This window comes from Carlito syrichta, unplaced genomic scaffold, assembly GCF_000164805.1.
Source record: "Carlito syrichta isolate Samal-C Ts95f unplaced genomic scaffold, Tarsius_syrichta-2.0.1 Scaffold312046, whole genome shotgun sequence".
NCBI classification, from domain to species: domain Eukaryota; kingdom Metazoa; phylum Chordata; class Mammalia; order Primates; family Tarsiidae; genus Carlito; species Carlito syrichta.
The window spans coordinates 82,964-104,997 of NW_007256142.1; the positions used below are offsets into that span (position 1 = coordinate 82,964).

Sequence of the window (22,034 nt, forward strand, 5' to 3'; positions counted from 1 at the left end):
TTCATTTTCATTTGTTTCCAGGTATCTTTTGATCTCTGTTTTGATTTCCTCATTGACCCAGGAGTTGTTTAGCATCATGTTGTTTAGTGTCCATGCCTTTGTGGGTTCTGGGGGGACCTTGTTGGTGTTAATGTTTATTTTTATTCCACTGTGGTCTGAGAAGGTTCATGGTAAAATTTCATTCCTTTTAAATTTGCTTATGCTTGATTTATGGCCAAGTATGTGGTCGATCTTAGAGTACATTCCATGCAGGGATGAGTAGAATGTGTATTCTGCGGTCTTTGGATGGAGGGTTCTGTAGGTATCAATTAAGTCCATTTGATCAAGAGTCACATTGAGGTTTCGGATCTCGTTACTGATTTTTTGTACTGATGATCTCTCTAGCATTGTGAGTGGGGTATTGAAGTCCCCAGCTATGATGGTACTGGAGTTGATATCTGCTTTTAGTTTACCTAGGAGCTGCTTTATGAAAGTTGGTGCTCCTATGTTCGGTGCATATATGTTTAGGATGGATATTTCCTGTTGATAGATTGAACCTTTTATCATTATATAGTGGCCTTCTGTATCTTTTAAAATTTTTGATAGCTTTAAGGGTATTTTGTCTGAGATTAAGATCACGACTCCTCATTTCTTTTGTGTTCCATTTGCCTGAAAATTTGTTTCCCATCCTCTTACTTTAAGTCTGTGAGTGTCCTTTCTAGTGAGGTGAGTCTCTTGAAGGCAAAAGATGGTTGCCTGGTGATATTTTATCCATTTTGCCATTCTATGTCTTTTCAGTGGTGCACTTAGTCTGTTCACATTCAAACTAATTATTGAAATGTGAGAATTGATCCCTATCATAATGTTCTTACAGAGTTGTTGTTCTTCCTGTTTATGTGTTGTCTTTCTTTTGGTTTTAGAGTTGGATCATGTGTGTTTTTAATCTTTTGCCTGTACTCTTGTGAAGAACATTGTTGTCTTTTTTCCTTTTCTTCTGTGTTCAATACTTTCTTAAGTGTTTCTTGTAGAGGTGGTCTTGTGGCAGCGTAGGTTCTTAGGGATTAGATATCTGGGAAAGATTTCAATTCTCCCTCACTGATGAAGCTTAGCTTGGCTGGGTAGGTTATTCTCGGTTGAAATTATTTGTCTTTTAGAGCTTTGAAGATAGTGCTCCAAGCTTTCCTAGCCTGGAAGCTTTATGTAGATAAATCTGCCGCTATTCTAATTGGTCTTCCCTGGTAGGTAGTCTGACCTTTTTCTCTTGGAGCCTTTAGGATTTTTTCTTTTATACCTACTTTGTTTAGGTGAATTATTATATGTCTGGGAGTTTGTCTTCTCATTTGTTGTCTTGCAGGGGTTCTCTGAATCTCTTGTGTTTGAATTTTTTCATCCTTGATGAGATGAGGGAAGTTTTCTTGAATGATTTCATGAAATGTTTGTTCCAGTGTGGCTTCTGTTTCTCTCTCTGTCTCAGGAAGCCCAATTACTCTTAGGTTCAGTCTCTTGAAGTGATCATTCATCTCTTGAAGGTTTTGTTCTGTCTTTTTGAGCTTCTTTTCTATGCTTTTGACAGTTTGGGTTAGTTCTGTGTTTTGGTCTTCAAACTCTGAAATTCTTTCTTCTGCTTGGCTAATTCTGCTTTCCATGCTTATTAGTTTGTTATTTATTTCCATCACAGTATTCTTTACTGCTGTTTTTTCTGACACCAGCTCCTTCCTATTCTCCTCTTGTCTCTCCTCAATTTTTTAAATTCTCTCTATTAATGTCTTGATGTCTGGGTTGTTGCATGTGACCAGTCATTCTGGGGGCTCTTCATTGCTTGTGTTCCGGAATCTGTTTTCTCAGTGTCTGATCTCCCAGGAGTCTGTGTGACACCTATATTCTTCTTTTGGTTTTTCTTCATTTGTGTGGTTTTTTCCCCCTCCCTACCTTTTCCTTCCCTCCACGTCACCGTCTTCTTTAATTCTGTTATTCAGGGGTAGAGGGATTGGTTTTACTTCTGTTTGTTCAATCTCCGATTCTTTATGTATGTCCTCTTACTTTGTTCAATTCTGGAGTTGCACTGTAGGTTGGGGGTGGTCTTTTTTGCAATTTTGAGATTTACTTAAGGGGTGGGGGCTGTGATTCAAAATCGATCTGCAGCTCTTGGTATTCGCCGACCGGTGTATGGATAATCTGAAACCCACTTCCCACTGCCTTGGAATCTGTCTGTGCAGTGGGGCTGTAGGTTTACTCCCTGAAATAAAATGTGGTTAGCCGAGGGAAGAGAATGGAGCAGACAGTGGGGGGAAGAGGGGGGTGGAGAGAGAGAGGAGTAAGGGGGGAAACAGACGAGTGTACCAGCAAATAGAGAGAGAGACCTAAACTGAAACAGATAAAAACAACAGACCACAGCTACAGACTAACCAAGTCCCATACCAAAAAAAAAAAAAAAAAATACAATGATGCTAACATACAGGCTAACCAACCACCTTATTGGTGTGCTGTTCCTCTATACAAAGATATGGTTTACAGAGAGGAGAAAAGAGAAGGAAAGGAAGAGGAAAAGAAAAAAAAAGGAACGAAACAGTAGGAGTAGAATTAAGTCATTAAACTAACACACAATCGAGCACACTCTGAGACTTTTCATTTCAGTCCAATGTCCTTTCAGCTCTGATTTCTAGCTTTCTTCTCAAGCTGGCAAATTAGTTCACAGCTGGGGTCAGTTGCCCCTGGCCTGCTGTGAAGGACAGTTCAGATCACCCTCAGTTCACCCCTCAAATTTCAAGCTTGTTTTTCCCGTTTTGGTGCTGTTACCTTGAATGGCCAGCAGGTGGTGCTATCTCAGCTGCTCGCCCCAGAGAGGGTAGAGCCCACCGGAGTCAGGCAGAGGTCGGAGGTGGAAGCCTGCCTCAGGGCACACGGGAAGAGACCCACGGCCAGTAGGACGGCATGGTGGCAGCAGAGGTCACAGTGATCCCAGCAGATCTTGCCTGCAGGGGCTTCAAGGACTGAAGTCGTGGATCGCCTCAGGCACGGGTGGCGCGATGTGCTATGGCCGTCACAGAGGCCGCAGCGGCACTGGTGGCTGATGTGTTGTGGCTGCAGTGGCTGTCCAGACCACTGCGATGCCCCAGTGGTGGTGACCACCAAGCTCCGTGTGAAGAGCAGGCTGTCGATGTTGGGATTCACAGCCCCTGGGGAGAGAGCCAGAGACCTTCTGCGTTCTCCTTTGCAGAGAGTTTCATAGACCGGGCTGCCCCATTGCCATCTTGCCGGAAGTCAATTTTTATTTTTTTAACTTTCAACAAAGCTTTATTACACAAAGGTTGTCACATAATTGGATATCTCTCTATTTTATACACAGTTATTCTTACTCTCCACAGAAAGGCTGCTTCTGAACTTCTCATCTGGTGATGGAAAGCACTAGAATGCTGATTTTACAGAAGAGTGGTAGAAAAGCCTCAGCAATTTAAGTTGAAAGCAGTACATTGGTACATAAAACAGGACTACATGACCTGCACAAAATTCGTGGACACGTGAGCCCATGTGAAAGCCAGGAAAATCATGTCCACTATCACCTATGTAACCGTGCTTTACACACACTCCAAAGCACAATACAGGCTATTGTCGTTATCATCATCATTGCCATCAACTTATGAGCATAAGCAAGAACACCTACCGGAAGTTTATTTGCATTTGACTCCAAAGTTGGTGCATTTCTGGTCACCCCATTCTGTCAACTGAGTCACATGGTGGTTCACAAAGGTTCAGCTGCAGAATGGGAACTCCCATGGAGGATTAGCCATCGTTTGTACCCTTGTATGTGTGCTGGGAGGGCAGAAGGGTAACTGATATCATAAATCAGTCAAAACCACCAACTGTCTAAAACACAGGCATCTTTATAGCTAGCATTGTCATTAGATCAGCTACTCAGTGTTTTCTGCATATATGAAATCTAGGCAATACACTTATAATCCCAGAGGCTTCCACCTGAAGAGATCTGGGCTCTTTCCAAATATAAACCTTACCCAAGAGTAGTCATCTTAGTCACGCCTCTGAGAGGGAGAGACGCAATCTTGCTGGATTGAGTTGTCATAATGGGGCTTAGGGCCAGACTCCCTAGGGGAATAGGATAGTGCAGAGAAAATGTTAATCTTCAGTGTTAGCTTAACGAAATGCATGTTGTGTCTAAGATGCCCATTCCCTTAAAAATAGATACTATTTAAACTGAACAGTGACTGCTGCCCTAGGAAGTGAACAAGGTTGTCAACGGAATAGTACACTGGTTAGTTCACAGTTGACTGACTAAAATGAATGTCTACCTCAGCTGGAAAGCTTACTAAGCAGAATTTGAAGTCGGTCTTCCAAGGTAAAGCCAAATATAAAAACTAGTAAAGGCATTTGGTTATCTCATAATATGTGAGGTGCAGGGCACTTTGGAGCTGTGATTAATTCCAAACAGCAAATAGTTCAAATATATATTTTCAACTTAGCAAATGTATGCATTTGCTTAAACTATCTAAAAAACGAGCTTGTAAAAAATAAATATTCAATAATTGTTAGTTTGCTTGAACTAAGCTGGGATGAGGAGCAACATTTAACATTGCTAGCTAGAAAGGGGTATAAGATTGACGGTCAGAGGGCTGGTGTATGTCGCAGGACATTTGTTAGCCATGTGGATCTTGGACAAATCTGTGTACCCCAAAACTCAATTACTTAACTTCTTCCTTTAAAAAAAGTGAGCTGCAGACCATAAAGCTTGCTTCCAATTTCTCTTACAGAGTTGTGAGAATCTAGTGGAGATGTTTGTTATTAAAGTATTTTGAAAATAGAACAAACATCTTTATCTTGAAGGCATGATTATTTATTTATTTACTTATTTAGAGTTGGAGTCTCACTCTGTCGTTCAGACTAGAGTGCAGTGGCACGCTTACGGACACCAGACTTGACCTGCTGGGATCAGGCTATATTCCACCTCCTGAGTAGCTGAGAATACGGGCATATGCCACCATGCCTGGATGATTTTTTGATTTGTTATTGAAAGAAGATCTTACTATGTTTCTCGGGCTGCTCTTGAACTCCTGGGCTCAGGCAATCATCTCACCTCAGCCTCCCGAAGTGCTGGGGTTACACACATGAGTCACTGTGCCTGGCAGAAGCATGATATTTTTATAGTATGTCAGACAACAGAGAGAAACTAAGCTAGGATGGCATTGATTTGTGGACAATTTATGTACAAATTACTGTATGTTTCGTAAAAACTGGTCAAAATTTTAATATAGTAAGTACCCAGAAAATGACTTTTAATAACATTATACATTATTCAAATAGTCACCTTAATGGATTTTGTAACTATAATAGTCATGTCATAAAGATATTTGAGTAGTCAGTAGATGAAGAAGATTAGAACACAAATATATTTTTGTTAAAGTTATTATTTGCATTTATTTCAAATTGGATTTTTTATGGTTGTGTCACAGGCTGTCTGACTGAACTGTATGAAAATACCTTCTTCAGAGGTGGGGATGTAACTGCCATGTACTCCCCAAGTGCCCAGCACTGCCAGATGATGTGCACGTTCCATCCAAGGTGCTTGCTGTTCAGTTTTCTTTCTGAAAGTTCGACTAAGGACACAGAGAAAAGGTAAAAGTTAATATATGATTATTGAAGAAGCCTTTCAAAATGAAGAAACCTTTCAAAATGGAATCAGTTGTGTGCAAAAAGGTACAGCATTTTGCAGGGTTGCTTTTCAGATAGGGCTGAAAGACCAGCTTCCTCAGAATCTCTGGGAGTGGTTCTCTTATGCCACAACCCAGACCTACTAAACCAAAAATCTCTTGGGCCTGGAAATCTGCATTTTAAACATTCATTGTATTCATTTACGGTAGTGGAAGCTAGTTGTTTTATATACAAAGCCTCAAGAAAAATGCTTGAAAATCATTGAGAGATTATCTCAAGAAGGGTCTAATAACAGGCAAACATTTCATCTGAATAAGGAAATATACTTAACTGTCTGATCCATTATCACATTTGTGGATATGTGACCTGAGAAATCTGTAACATAAGACAAGCATTTTGCTGAGAATATAATAGAGGAAGTCCCAGAACATGTAATCTTGGGAGAGCACAAATCAGAATGGTGCTTGTTGGGGCAGTTTGGACACCTGTGGTACAGTGATATGTTGGGTGTGTGTGTGTGTGTGTGTGTGTGTGTGTGTGTGTGTGTGTGCACACATGCATGTGCGTGCATGTCACATGGATGCTCGTGCACATATGAATCTGTATTATTAACTGGTAGTTTGTTGGGGAAAATGGTTGGTAATTAAAAATCTTTTCAGGCTGTGAACATGCTTATTATGCCTTACCTTCGTCTTCAGTTTCATTTCACTTCATCCAGAATGACCTTTTTTTTGTTTTCCCTTTTCCATACCCATAACCCCTTTTCTCTTATCTTCACTTTATTTGGGTTTAAGAACTAGAAACTGAATAATCATTCTCTGATTCTACCAGTTAAACTCATACAGAAAACTCAGATTGTATGTGAAAGTCATCATATTAAAAGTTGAGTTAGGCTCTAGTAAATAATGAAATTAATGTAAATAATGAAATTAATAATGAAATTAATTTAAGATAGAAATAGGTCTTCCATTGAGTGCAGACTACAAGGAGTTAAAAAGCAAGATGAACACTATATACAGATCCAACTCTTATAACTAATTTAATTTTTTAAATAAATGGAAATATTTACAGAAACACTCACCAACTGGAAACATAGTTACCTGAAAGTTTAGGAACACAGGAAAATTCGTAAACTCTTTAATATGATTGACTTTCTGTACCTAAAAATATATAAGTATAAAGACAGACAAGGCTGAAATTAGGTATTACAAAGACCTTTAGATATTATACAATTACCTGTAAGAGTGTTCTTTCTAGCAAGTGTTGGGAAGTGACATTATTTTTTTCTTATTCTGATTTTATTAGTGTATAGAAAATGCCAGACATTTCCTCAAAGTATGTTTATTATTCTACTTCCTAAGTGTAGTTGCTTTTCAAAACAGGTTTGGTTGCTTCTTGAAAGATAGTGTTACAGGAACCCTGACAAGAATGCATCGGACAGGAACAATTTCTGGACACTCCTTAAAGCAATGTGGTCATCAAATAAGTGGTAAGATGTACATGTCTTAGCTAAATTTGAGTTAGCAATGGATTTGTTTTAGAGCAGCTTTTGTTCCATGTCTGTACTCCTCTGAACTTTTGGAAGGCAACACTCAGAAAGATAGGGGCTGGAGAAGTAATAACGCTTATGGGTAGAAAATTATATACAATAGATTATGATTTATACTGCTCATATACTGCTTTCTTAACCAAGAGTCTAACCAACAAATTTGAGCTTAACAAAAAACATTTTAAAAATAATTATCTACCTTTTGTCCATATAAGATATATTTTAATTCAAAGAATGCTTAAATATAATAGAACTTAACAAAATTTTAAGGCAAGAATGAAAATTGTTTTATTATGCATATATAAGAGCTCTCCACATTGTATAATGATTGACACAGAGTTGTCGAAAGCAGGGCATACAGATGCAGTTCATAATCAGACATGGGTAGCTGAAAGCAGAGAAAGAGTAAGACAAAGAGACGAAGTACCTTCGTTCCGTGCAAGAGGTAAATGGCACTTCTGCTTGTTTAATAATGCAAAGCCCAGCACTCATTATCAGTGTCTTTGTTATTATTAGCTTGGTCATTTCCCACTGCTCACTGATAATTTCAATGTGAAGTATACCTGTACTGCTGCATGCACCTTGCATTGAGGAAGCAAAGTAGCCCCTTTTCAATGCTAGTGCTTTTGGGAGAAGACACTGAACTGAATTTATTTCAAGCAGAGTTTGATAATTTAGGGACATAATAAAAAATTAAATTCCCCAATTGAAAGACAGTTGTCAGAAATGAGCTATTATCCTTCAAAACTACCAAATGGTGTGACTGATCCACCTCTAGAAAGGAAACTGAATTTGCTCTATGCATTTTGTTTGTCCAGCCTGCCACCGAGACATTTATAAAGGGATTGATATGCGAGGAGACAATTTTAATGCATCTAAGGTTAACAGTATTGAAGAATGCCAGAAATGGTGCACCAATAACATTCACTGCCAATTTTTCACATATGCCACACAAACATCTTACGATACAAAATACCGGTGAGTATAATTCATGGTGGTGTTTTTCATGATAGTGCTTCCAGGATTTTGTTGTCTTCTTCATAGCCTCTTTATTTCCACTGAAAACCAAACAGGGATTTTAGGCTTAACCACATTCCTTATTTACTTACTCAATGTTAGTTAGTGTCACTTTTTCCTGGAGAAAATAAATTCCATTTGGTCCACAGATAGGTGGTGCTTGTGGAATGAGGGTTTAATGTCACAGAATAATGTCTTTTGTCTCATTCTCACCCTAACTTTCCCCTGCAGAGAGATGTCTGTTTGATTAATAATACAAACTCCAGTCCACTCATTGTCAGGGTAATGGTTCTAATTGCCTTATTTTCCACTGCAGGTGAGTCCATTTGAATGCCAAATACTGCCTGGACTGCTGCACACATCTCAAAGTGTAGGAAGCAAAGTAATTTCTTCTCTTCATGTTCAGGTACAACTGCCTATTAAAGAACAGTCTGAGAGGAACACCTACCAGTATAAAAGTGATGGATAACGTGGTATCTGGATTCTCACTGAAGCCTTGTGCACTTTCAGAAATTGGTAATTGAAAGACTACTATTTCACCACGTGATTAGAGTAGGCAGAATAAGAGGCCCCCCCCCCCCCAAACCTCCCATCCCCCCCCCCGTGCAAAGGTTTCCATGTGCTAATCCCTGGCACCGTGAATATGTTACTGTACTTGACAAAAGGGTCTTTAAGTTAAGGATTTTGAGATGGAGAGATTATTCTGGATTATTTGGATGGGACCAATATATTCACAAGGGTATTTATAAGAGTAAAAGAGAAGCAGAGGGTCAGAGTCAGAGAGAGAGAAAGAGATTTGAAGATTTTACACTGCTGGCTTTGAAGATGAAGGGTTGGTGAGCCAAGGAATGCAGGTGGTCTCTGGAAGCTGAAAAAAAGCCAGGAAACAGTTTCTCTTATAGAGAGTCTGGAAGGAACACAGCACTGCTGACATCTTTATTTTAGCCCATTGAGACCCACTTTGGACTTCTGATCTCTAGAACCGTGAGAATACATTTGTGTTGTTTTAAGCCACTAAGTTTGTTCGCCTATAACAGCAGTAAGAGGGAAGTAGTATAGTGATACTGTAGAGAAAACTGTAAGGTCGTTTCTTGGTGGTGTCCATATCTAGCAAAACGACTCTACCACAACGAACCAATCAACCCCGTTGTTTCAGACACACAAGTAATTTTAGTTGAATTATCCAGAAAATTGCCATGACATTCCACCTTGTTTAGGATATCTAGATGTTAATGACAAGATGCTGTTGAAAACAAATCACTTATAGCCAGCTCTCCACAGTATTGAGTGCTGGCTCTGTACCAAGGCCTGTATTGAGTGCTGGGTTAAGACTTCTCTGGGAAGACTGGGAAGTTGGCACCAAGGTATCTCTTTCCCTGTGTGTCTCCTCTTTGTGTGCCAGACTGATTATTTCAAGTGTGCTGATGATTTAATTTTGATATTCACCCTATTTTTTTCTGGGAGTGTTTCTGAAGGTACAGACTCCAGGCGGTAGTACCATATTCAAACGTGTTCCATTCTGTCCACGGCACTGTTGCTGAAAGAATTTTTGGTGCTCATCCAGAAAACTAGCAAGCTTGTGCTGAAGCCTAGGGCCCTTCATGGCTCAGTGCACAGTCTGAGGGAGCCTCCCAGATGTCGAATCTCTGACTTCCTGTGCTTGCTTTCTTGTTAACTTACAATCAGCTCACACATTATTTCAACTTGACTTAGTGGCCTTTACAGAGTGATAAAAACCCTACATTTTGGGGGCAGTGTTTTGAGCTGCTAAGGGCATAACTTTTCACGGGGTACAATTTCCCTTATTCTTCAGGGAGCATCTATGCCAGATGCCTCTTAGTTCTTCATAGGAAGGCCATCTCCTGGCCTAACTCCCCCAATGAAATACATAAGTTAGGAGTGCTTTGTAGTCATTACAAAATGTTTGCCCTTAGTTTCACCAAGGAGCCTCCTAATTTTACACACAAAAAAACCTGAGGCTCCTAGAGGTGAAATGTGCTCAAGGTCACACAGATGGTGGGCGGGGCCGGGACTTGAACCTGGATCACATAAATTTCACATTCCTCTCCTCTTACTTCTTTAATGTAATGTCTTCTACCTCTCAACTCCTATATGAACTCGCTATATTTATAGGCTTCCTTCTCTTCTTGACCATCTTCCTGCCTGAATTTTGAAAGGTTTCAGGATAGTCATATTTCTCGTTAATTTGACAAAACAATTTGCAATTCTGTTAGAGAATATTCTTACCACATCATTTAAGTTCTCAAGTGACATGGTGAATGTGTTTTTCAAATAAAAAATGCAAGTATATAAACTGCAATTTAAAAAAAATATTATCACCTCTGAGGGAGAAAGATAGTCTGCTCAATGAAGTTGGGTGATAAAAATTATATGGCAGGAAGCAACACGGTTTCTGAGGATAATCAGGTGACATATTTGAAATAGATAATGTCATGTAAGTCAGTTGGATACATGACTCAAAATGGATGAGACTAAAGGAGGGCTGCCCAACATATTAGATAGGAAAAGCAAAATAAAAGCAATTTTAATAGGTTGGACAATGAGTTGAAAATTATTTAAGATATTTAATGTGGATAAATGTAAAGCTCTTAGGATCATATATACACACTGGAAAAGATGAGGCTTAATAGTAGTCAACAAGATGACTTGAAGGATGTGTTGGAGAATCCACAGCAAAACTGCTGAAAATCAAATGAAAATTTAGTGTTTATTTATATGACCGATGTGTTTATTTTATATGATTTTGTTCTATCAAATTTGATATTTTGGTATAGCATGTATTGTTTTTTCCATAGTTGGCCTGAAGTTTTTGATATATAATTTAGGTAACATAAAATTAACCCTTTAAAAGTGTGCAACTGAGTAGTTTTTTGCAACCATCACCACTATTTAGTTCCAGAACATTTTCATTACCTCACGAGAAACTATGTATCCATTAACAATCATTCTCCATTCCCTCCTCTCCCAATCTCCTGGCAACTGGTAATCTACTGTTTGTCTTCATGAACTTGACTATTCTGGACATTTCATAGAGATGAAATAATGCAGTATGTTTTTGTGCCCGACTTTTTTCACATAGCATAATGTTTTCAAGCTTCATCCATGTTGTGGCACATATTAGTACTTCATTCCTTTTTTATGACTGAATAATATCCTACTGTGTGAATAAGCCATATTTTGTTTATATATTATCAATTCGCTGATGTATGTAACTAGGATTGGAATTGCTGGGTAATATGATAGCACTATGTTAACTTTTTTTTTTTTTGAGTTGGAGTCTCACTCTGTCACCCGGACTGGAGTGCAGTGGCCGCTCCCGGCCACCGCAGCCTCGCCTGCTGGGCTCCGGCGATCCTTCCGCCTCAGCCTTCCGAGTAGCCGGAATTACAGGCGTGCGCTACCACGCCCGGCTGATTTTTTGATTTATTGTAGAGATGAGGTCTCGCTGCCCAGGCGGGTCTCGAACCCGCGGGCTCAGGCAATCCACTCACCTCAGCCTCCCAAAGGCGCGGGATTACAGGCTGAGCCACCGAGCCCGGCTTATGTTAACTTTTTTTGAGGAACTGTCCAATGGTTTTTGAGAACAGCTAGACAATATTATATGCCTTCCAGCAATAAATGAGGGTTTCAATTTCTACACAACCTCAATAATCCATGTTATTGCCTTTTTAAAAATCACCTTCTTAGTAAATGTAAAGTGGTTTCTCATTTTGGTTTTGATATGCATTTCCCTAATGACTAATGATTAGTATATTTTCATGTGCTTATTAGCAATTTGAATACATTCTTTTTGGAAATGCCTGTTCAAATCCTTTACCCTTTAAAAATAATTGTGTTATTTGTGTTTTTATTGTTGAGTTATGAGTTCTCTATATATTTGGGATACTACACCCTTATCAGATATATTATTTGCAAAAACTTCCCAAAGTCATCTTTTCACTCTATTGATAGTGTCCTTTGAAGCATAAAAGTCTTTTAAATTTGATGAAGTCCAGTCATTTTTTTTTTTTCTTGTTTGTGATTTTGGTGTAATATCTAAAAAGCCATAATTTAGTCCAGGGTTATAAAGGTTTATGACTATGTTTTATTCTCAAAATTTTATAGTTATAACTTTTACATTAAGGCATTAGATACATTTTGAGTTAATTTTTGTATATGGTATAAAGTAGGAATCCAACTTAATTTTTTTGCACGTGGATATCAAGTTGTTTCAGCACCAATTGTTGAAGAGATTATTCTTTCCCCAATGAATTGTCTTGAAACCCTTTTCAAAAATCAATTTACCATCAGTTCTATTCCATTGATCTACATGTCTATCCTTCTGCCTGTAACACACAGTCTTTATTACTGTAACTTTGTAATAAGTTTTGAAATCAGACAGTCTGAGCTTTCCCATTTTCTTCTTTTTCAAGATTGATTTAGCTATTCTGGAGCTTTTGCATTTCCTTATGTATTTTGGGATGTTTATCAACTTCTGTGAAAAACAAAAGGCAACCGGGCTTTTGATAAGGGAGTGCAATGAATCTGTAGATCAACTTGGGGAGTTTTGTCATCTGAACAATATTAAGTCCATGAACACAGAATGTCTTTCCACTTATTTAGAGCTTCTTTAATTTCTTTCAGTTGTACTTTGCAGATTTTTTTTGTGTGTAAGAGTCTTGTATTTTCTTTTTTAAATATGCTCCTCTAGTCGGGCGTGGTGATGTGCATCTGTAGTTCTAGCTGCTTGGAAGGCTGAGGCAGAAGGATTGCCTAAGCCCAGCAGGTCGCGGCTGCAGTGACTGTGAGCATGCCACTGCACTCCAGTCTGGGTGAGAAAAGTGAGACTCCAACTCAAAAAAAAAAAAAAAAAATTACTCATAAGTATTTTATCTTTTTTGTTACTAATATCAATTAATTTGTTTAAATTTCATCTTAACATTCATCATTCCTTGTGTGTTGAAATAAAATCATTTTTGTATATTGAGCTTATATCCTGCAACCTTGCTAAACATGTTTATTAATAGATTTTTTGTGGATTTTTTAGGATTTTCTATATACAAGTTTATGTCATCTATGGATAGAGATAATTTTCCTTCTTTTCAATCTGGATTTCTTTTACTTCTTTTTCTTTTATAATTACTCTGGATATTACTTCCAGTACAATGCTGATTGATTTTCATGTGGTAAAGCCATTTCTGGGATAACTCCTATTTGGTCATAGCATTTAATAATTTATGTTGTTGGATTTGGTTTGCTAGCATTTTTGAAGATTTTGAGTGAATATTCATAAGATACATTATTTGGTAGTTTTTTTTTTTTCTTGTGATTGTCTAGATTTGTATTAAGCTAATTCTGGTTTCAAAAAATTAGTTAGAAAGTATTGTCTTTTATTTCCTGGAGGAGTTTTTAAATAATTGCTGTTCATTCTTTAAATGTTTGGTAGAATTCAGAGGAAAAGCTGACTCAGCCAAGGTTTTTCTTTGTAGGAAGTTTTTTTGATTACTAGTTCAATCTTTTTAACTTTTTATAGGTCTATTCAGATTTTCTATTTCTTCTTTTGTCAGTTTCAGTGGTTTATGTTTCTAGGAATTTATCCATTTCATTTAGGTTATCTAATTGTTGGCATACACTTGTTTATAGTGTTCACTTATAGTCTCTTTGTATTGTTTCTTTCATTATCTATTTCAGTATTTTTTTTCTTTTCTATCTTTGCCTTGGTAGCCTAACTAAAGATTTGTTAATATTTTTGATATTTTCAATCAATTGGTTTTGCAGATTTCCTCTATTCTCTAGTTTATTTCTTTTCAGTGTAATCTTTATTACTTCTTTCCTTCTGGTTTCTGTTGCTTTCCTCTTTATTTTATAGATTTTTAAGATGAAGTATTAGGTTATTCATTTAAAATATTTCTTCTTTTATTAAACTTGCTTTAGCTGCAATCTATAAATTTCAGTATGCTATATTCTCATTTAAATTATAATAATTATAATTTCATTTTATTTCATTAATTGATATCAAGTATTTTCTGATTTTCTATGTGATTTCTTCCTTAATACATTTTCTTTAACACATTTTAGAAATGTGCTGTTTAATTTCTATATATGTATTTGTGATTTCCCAATTTCTTTTGGTTTCTCAAAATTCACTTCACTGTGGTGGGAAAATAAATTTTGTATGATTTCAATCCTTTCACATTTATTGAGACTTATTTTTATGAGCTAACATGATCTACCTTGTAATATATTCCATGTGTACTTGAGAATGTGAAGTCTGATGTTTTGGAGTAGTCTATTGATACCTTTTAGGTCTAGTTGGTTTGATGTGTTTTTCATGTCTTCTATTTCCTTTTTCATTTTCTACTTAATTGTTCTATTTGTTACTGAAATTAGGGTATTAAAATCTACAACTGGCCAGACTCGGTGGCTCAGCATGTAATCCCAGCACTTTGGGAGGCCCAGGTGAGTGGATACCAAGCCCATAGGTTCAAGACCAGCCCAGGCAACTTGGCAAGATCTCATCTCTACAATAAATAAAAAATTAGCCAAGCATGGTAGCGCGTGCCTGCAGTTTCAGTTACTTGGAAGGCTGAGGTAGAAGGATCGACAGAGGCCAGCAGGTTGACATTAGGCCACGAGCGTGCAACTGCACTCCAGCCTGGGAGATGGAGTGAGACTCCAACTCAAAAATAAAAAATAAATCTGCAGCCATTGTTGTTAAACTGTATAGTCTCCTTTCAACATATTTTAGGATCCTACTTAGGCCCAGATATGTTTAGATTCGTTATATCATCTTGATTGACTCTTAGACATAATAAAATGTTATTATTTGTTTTTTTTTTAATATGTTTTTAAAGATGTGGTGTACAATTCAGGATTAGGTATACAAGTAGTTATCATACAGATAAAGTTTGGGCCTCCCTTTGGGCCCCACTTTGCCTGGTTTGAGATCAGGTACCCTTACCGATGTTGTGTCCCCCCACCCTCTGCCAGTTCTACCTCTGTTGTATCCCATTACAGCCAATCTCTTTCTTAAAGTATTATGGTAATTGTTCAGGGTTCACTTATGAGTGAGAACGTGTGGTACTTTGTTCTTTGCTTCTGTGATAGATCATGAAGTATGATAGACTAAATCCATCCAAGTTGCTGTGAAGTTCATGTTTGTTCTTCTTTATGGCTGCATAATATTCCATCGCGCATATGTACCACATTTTTTTATCCAGTCCAGTTTCAATGGGCAGCAAGGTTGATTTCATGTTTTTGCTATTGTGAATAGTGCTGTAATAAACATGTATGTGCAGGCGTCTTTTTTGTAGAATGATTTGAGTTCCCCCCGGGATATTCCCAGTAGGGATTGCGGGGTCGTATGGAAGGTCAATTTCTAGTTCTTTCAGAAATTGCCACATTGTCTTCCAAAGAGATTACACTAGTTTGCATTCCCACCAGCAGTGTAGAAGCGTTCCTTTTTCTCTACATCCTTGCCAGCTTTTGTTGTTGTTTGTTTTTATTAATGTTGGCCCTTCTTTCAGGGGTAGGTGGTATCTTAATGTGGTTTTGATTTGCATTTCTCTGATAATTAATGAACACTTTTTCATGTATCTGTTGGCTGCCCGTATATCCTCCTCTGAGAAGTGTCTATTCATGTCTTTTGCCCACTTCTTAATGGGGCTGTTCGTTTTTTTTCCTTTCGGCATGTTTGAAAAAATTGTAGATCTGGATGTCAGGCCTTTGTCAGTTGACAAATATTTTTTCCCATTCTGTGGATTGTCTCCCTGCTCTATTGATGGTTTCTTTTGCTTTACAGAAGCTTTTCAGTTTGATGAGGTCATACTTGCCTATTTTTTCTCTTATGGCATGGGCATTTGGGGTTTTGATCAGGAATTGGCTGCCAGTTCCAATTTCCATAAGGGTGTCTCCTGCGTTTTCTAAGATTCTTATAGTTTGAGGTTTTATGTTTAGATCTGATCCATTTAGAGTTGATTTTTGTGTCTGATGATAGGTAAGGGTCCTGTTTCAATCTTCTGCATGTGGTCAACCAGTTTTCCCAGCACTGTTTACTGAATAGGTTCTCTTATCCTCATTTGTTGTTGTTGGAGACTTTACCAAAGATGAGTTGGTTGAGAGACTGAGATATTGCTTCTGGAATCTCTATCCTCTTTCATTGGTCCATATGCCTGTTCTTGTACCAATACCAGGCTGTTTTGATTATTGTAGCCTTATAGTAAAGTTTGAAGTCTGGGTGTGATACTTCCTGCTTTGTTTCTTTTCCTAAGGATTGTTTTGTCTATTTGTGGTTGTTTATGTTTCTATATGAATTTCTGTATTGTCATTTCCAGGTCTGAGAAGAATGCTGCTGGTAATTTAATGGGTATGTGTTGAATCTGCAGATTGCCATGGATAGGATGAACATCTTAACAATGTTGATCTTCCTATCCATGAGCATGGAATATTTTTCCATTTGTTTGTGCCTTCTTGAATATCTTTGAACTGTGTTTTGTAGTTTTCATTGTAAAGTTCTTTCACTTCTCTATTTAGGAAGATCCCAAAGTATTTCATTTTTTGTGGTTATTGTGAATGGTATTGTGCTTTTTATTTGGTTCTCTGCCTATTTGTTGTTTATGTATAAGAATGCAACTATCATTTGCACATTTGATTTGTACCCCAAGACTTTGCCAAAGGCCTTTATCAGTGCAAGCAAGTTTTTGACAGATTGTCTTGGATTCCAAGGAATAAGATCAATCAACAAAGAGGTATAACTTAACTTCCTCTTTTCCTATTTGGATACCCTTGATTTCCTTCTCTTGTCTGATTTCTTTAGGTAGGACTTCAAACACAACATTGAACAAGAGGGGTGAGAGTGAGCAGCCTTGTCTTGTTCCAGTGTTCAAGGGAAATGCTTCCAGTTTCTGTTCATTTAGCAATATGCTATCTTTGGGTTTATCGTAGTTGGCAATTACTATTTTGAGGTATGTTCCTTCTATGCCTAAGTGTTTGAGGGCTTTTATCAAGAAAGGATGCTGGATTTTATAAAAAACTTTGCATCTAATGATATAATTATGTGGTTCTTGTTTTTACATCTGTTGTATTTAATTACATTTATAAACTTGCGAATGTTGAACCAACTCTGCATTCTGGGAATGACGCCTACTTGGTCATGGTGGATGATTTTTGAGATGAGTTGTGGGATCTGATTTGCTAGAATCTGTTGAGGATTTTTGCATCTATGTTCATAAGGGGTATTGGGCTGTAGTTCTCTTTTTTGGTTGGATCTTTTCCTGGTTTGGGTATCAGTGTAAAGTTAGCCTTGTAAAATGATTTGGGAGAATTCCATCTTTCTCAATTGCCCGGATTACTTTTATTAGGATTGTTACAACTTTTCCTTGTACATTTTGTAGAATTCTGCTGGAAAGTCATCTAGTTCACAGTTTTTACTTGTTGGTAGTTTTCTTATGACAGAGTCAATATTCTGGGTTGTTATTCGTCTATTTAGTTTCTCAATGTCTTCTTGTTTCAACCTGGAGAGGCTGTGTGATATCAGAATGTCCTTCATTTCATTTATGTTACCAAGTTTGTTTCCATACAGGTGTGCATAGCAATCTCTGATAATCTTCTGTATTTCTTTGGGGTCAGTTGTGATTTGATCTTTTGCATTTCTGATTGTGTTTACTTGGCCTTTTTCTCTCTTTTTCTTGGTCATTCTGGCTAGGGCTTCATCAATCTTGTTAATTCTTTCAAAGAACCAGCTTTTTGTTTTGTTGATGTTTTTATGATATTTTTATCGTCTATGTCCCGAATATGGGCTTTTACTTTAGTTTTCTGGATTTTTCTGCTAAATTTAGGGTTTTGGTGGTCTTGTCTTTCTAGCTCCTTTAGGTGATTTGTTGGGCTGTTAACTTGCAATCTTTTCATTTCTTGATGTGTGTTCATAGAGATATAAATTCCCCTCCTAGACCTGTTTTCATGGCATCACAGAGGTGCCTTGGGGGTCCTGAGAGAGAGCAGTGAGAGATTAAGAAAGACACAGACACAAAGAGATAAAGAAAAGCTGGTAGGACACTTTCCTCTGGTGGAGGAGAAGAGGCCCCGAACTCGCTCAGCATGCTTATTGTATAATCAAGCACAAAGGAAGTTGGAAGGGGTTCAAGGTCTAGAAGGGAGCTCTAATGGAATTTTGTTGCTATCTAAATGGCAAGCTGTTCTTCGATTATCTTGTTGCTGCCAAGGCTTTATCTGTCCTATTTGCATCCGAATGTGTGGACTCTGAAATGCAATTCCATGTAGTAGGCTGCATCTCTTGCTCTTTGGCTAGGGCGCAGAGCAGCCAAGCAGGACCTTGCCTCCGCTTGGGGCCTGACTTTTGCTGGAGTCAGCTGTCTGGACAGTGCTCATTTGCTCCCCACAAGTCCACATCTTTATTAAGCCTTTTTAGTGAGCTCTTAATCTTAATCATTAGGCTTTTCAACCCCACCATTTCTATTTGTTGGGTTTTTAAAAATTCCTATCTTTTTATTTGATATTCTCTATTTGGCAATATACGGTGTTCTCACACTTTTCTTTAATTCTTTAGTTTTTTTGTTAGTTCTTTGAACATATTTAAAATAGCTTGCTTGATGTCTTTGTATGGTAAATCCTATGTGTGTGTTTCCTTAGCAACAGTTTGTACCGACTGCTTTTTTTGTGTGTGTGTATGGGCCAGGCTTTCTTGTTTCTTTGAATGTCTTGTAAACAATTAGACTTTCTAAATAATAGCATGTCGCAACTTCTGGATATCACATTTTTTCTCTAGAATTTGTTGTTATTGTTTTGTTGTTGTTACTACTGTTTGATTGTTTGGTGATTTTCCTGAACTAATCATTCTGTAAAGTATGTATTCTTTGTTGTTTATGGTCACTGATGTCTCTGCTTGCTTATATGAGAAGTTAGCTAGTGACTAGACTGAGATGTTCTTAGGTGACCAGAACTAATAAATTTCCTAGCCTTTCTACTTTCCTGACAAGGGGCTCTAGGTCAGCATTGTGGAAGGCCTTCCAACACTCGAGCAGACATTTTGAAACTTTGTGTAACTTTTCACTTTCTACGGTCACTGATCTCACATCACTCACAAGTCAAGATCAGGCAATAGTGAGCGCTTAGGGTTTTATCAGGTCTTTCAAAAGAATGTCCACAGCCCTGGGCCCATATGCAGCCCAATACAAGCATGTGATCACTTAGATTAACAGGAATGTATCAGAGATTTTCAACCCCCTCCCCCACACTGACATCTTTTTCCATAAGTTTTCCTTTTAGAATTTTTTATTGACTTGTTGTTTGCTCTCGTTGCTATTGCTGCCTCAGCCAGTTGCGATGGCAATATAATTGCCATGATTTTTTTTTCCTTTTTTTGGTGGGGCCGGAGTGGCGATGGGGAGAAATGCTCCCAAGGAACAGATTGTTTAACACTGGGCAAGCTCTGAGTCAGGCCAAATAAATTCAAGCTCTGAGTCAGGCCAAATAAATTCTTGTGAGTGGGATTTTTCCAGGGAACTTACAGTTCTTTAGGATTGGGCTTTGGGGTAGCTCCCACCACCTTCTGACCCTTCTAGTGGCTGCTAGGCTGCTGGTTTTCATCCGGATTGTGGGACTGTTTTCAAGACTTCTGTGGAGCTGAGGGGAGGAGGATGTGCATACAGCAAGTTAAAATCTTGAGAACCTCAGCGTTCTTACTGATATCCGGATGTTTTTCTTGAATAAACCCTCCCTAGGATGTTATAAGCTTTTTGTTAATTTCCAGAGTTCTGAAAGAATGGGTTTTGGCAATTTTTCCAGTGTTCTCATTGCTTTTACGGAGGAGAGGATGCTTGGAGGTCCTTACTCTGCCATTTCTAATACCCCGTATTGCTTTTGAAAGACAAAACGAAAACAAACACAAAACTAGCTTTTAAAAATAAAATAGTCTTCAAAACAAAGGAGCACCTGTCTTTTTGTCATCTGCACAGGTCAGAACCATGACTGAAATTTTGCATTCAGTTCTGTATTCCACAGTTTTTATGGAGCAATGGAAAACTGCAGCACTTTGAAAGAGGGCAACTGGGTGGTAAAATATGTAGAAGTCATGGCAAATTTAAAAATGATAAAGAAATAAATGAAAGATATTTGACATGAAAAAAGTCAGGGTACCGTATTAATTCTTGTTTTTTGTTTTGGAAAAGCTGTTATTGAAAAAGGGATTAGTCTAATTCGTGTGGTCCCATAGGGTAGATCTAGGTAAATACTAAGGTGAAGAAAATAAGAAAAAAATTTCTAACATCTGGAGTGGTATAGAAAAAGATTGGGCCTTGTCATGAGGTAATGAGAGTCTTGCTACTATAAATGTCCAAGTAAAAGTTATGACACAACCACTCAGGGCTATTCTTGTGAGGATGCAGTTGTAGGTTGGCATTTATGACCCATAAGTTCTCTTTTGGCATCAAGAATCTTGATTGGAACTTTTTAAAAGTTTAATTAGTTGAGGTCTAATTTCCTAAACTGACCCTATGAAGATATTATGGGAAGTGCTATCTCTTGATCCCATTATGTTTATTTAAATTAAGACTGTTCTGTTTTTTCCATTATTGCTACCATTGTTCTTTAAGCTTCCACAGTTTTAGTTGAATTTATGTGTTATCAAATTAAGTAAACTGAGTAAATAATCTGAATACAAATAAAATAGAATCAAGAATTAAGATTACATAATGACCATAAAAGTGGGTTTTCTCCCATTCTAAATTAAATGGGCACAAGACATTTTTGTTCATCTTTTTTTATTAAAGCATTTTTCATAATATTCAGGAAAATACAATCTAAAATCTCATATTATTAGGCCTGAAATTCAGGGCTGAGGTAATATAAAGGAAACATGAACACATGCTGAGTGACCTAAACATTTTGCATTGGTGGTGGATGGGATTAGAAGTATAGGTTTTATTTCTCTTACATAGGAATTTGTTTCTTATGAGAGTTAGATCAACTTTGCCTTCTTCTAAATGGCAAACAACAATTTCTAAGTTATTTTAACGGGTATTTTTTTTCACTTAGATTGTTTAGTACCATGAACAATACACAATTTCCTTAGTTATGAGGATAAAATACAAGCAAATTTAGCATCATGTCAATTACTGTGAATCCACAGGTTGCCACATGGACATTATCCAACGTCTTGCATTTTCAGATGTGAATGTTGCCAAAGTTATCACTCCCGATGTTTTTGTATGTCGAACCATTTGCACCTATCATCCCAATTGCCTCTTCTTTACATTCTATACGAATGCATGGAATGTGGAATCTCAAAGGTGAGTATGAATATGTAGTATTTCTGCTGGCTTTCATCACTTTTATTTTATAGTTTGAGTTTTAACTCTTCTCCTGCTCACCCCAAGAATGCTCGCTGGTGGCGCTAGTGGCTGCAGTGTTTACCCCGAGATAATGTGTTGACTACAGTCCTAACCTTACCCCCAAAGTTTGCCATGAAATATCTTGCTTTTGTTATTATTTTTTTTATCACTCTAGCACATCAAAAGTCTTTGGAAACAAATGACATCATTCTATTTATAGCATTCTGGTTTTAGTAGTGGTATTTCCATGTACAAAATACAGTAATTTTCTCTTTTTCTCTCTCTTTAAAATAATTCTTGTTAGGATTAAAGACAAGTTAAATAACTCCACGAACAGTTTGGATATTTTATTAACCAGTCAGATTGGCTTCAGCCTCAGAGATCATATTTATATAAAAGTAAATGAATGCAGCAGTGAACTGCACTTTTTTTTCTAAACAGGAAATGGGTTTAAAAGTTTTGTATATTTCTCTCAAAACACT

At 37.5% G+C, this 22,034-nt stretch overlaps 1 protein-coding gene across 1 annotated transcript in view; it reads left to right on the forward strand.

Annotated features, from left to right (window-relative positions):
- KLKB1 (kallikrein B1) overlaps window positions 1-22,034 on the forward strand; it is a 36,708-nt gene that overhangs the window by 6,702 nt on the left and 7,972 nt on the right. Inside the window, exons 3-7 of the mRNA XM_008069453.2 lie at window positions 5,442-5,604; window positions 7,023-7,129; window positions 8,008-8,167; window positions 8,613-8,722; window positions 21,351-21,510. Coding sequence (XP_008067644.1) covers window positions 5,442-5,604; window positions 7,023-7,129; window positions 8,008-8,167; window positions 8,613-8,722; window positions 21,351-21,510 — 700 coding nt within the window. The remainder of the gene's footprint in view (window positions 1-5,441; window positions 5,605-7,022; window positions 7,130-8,007; window positions 8,168-8,612; window positions 8,723-21,350; window positions 21,511-22,034) is intronic.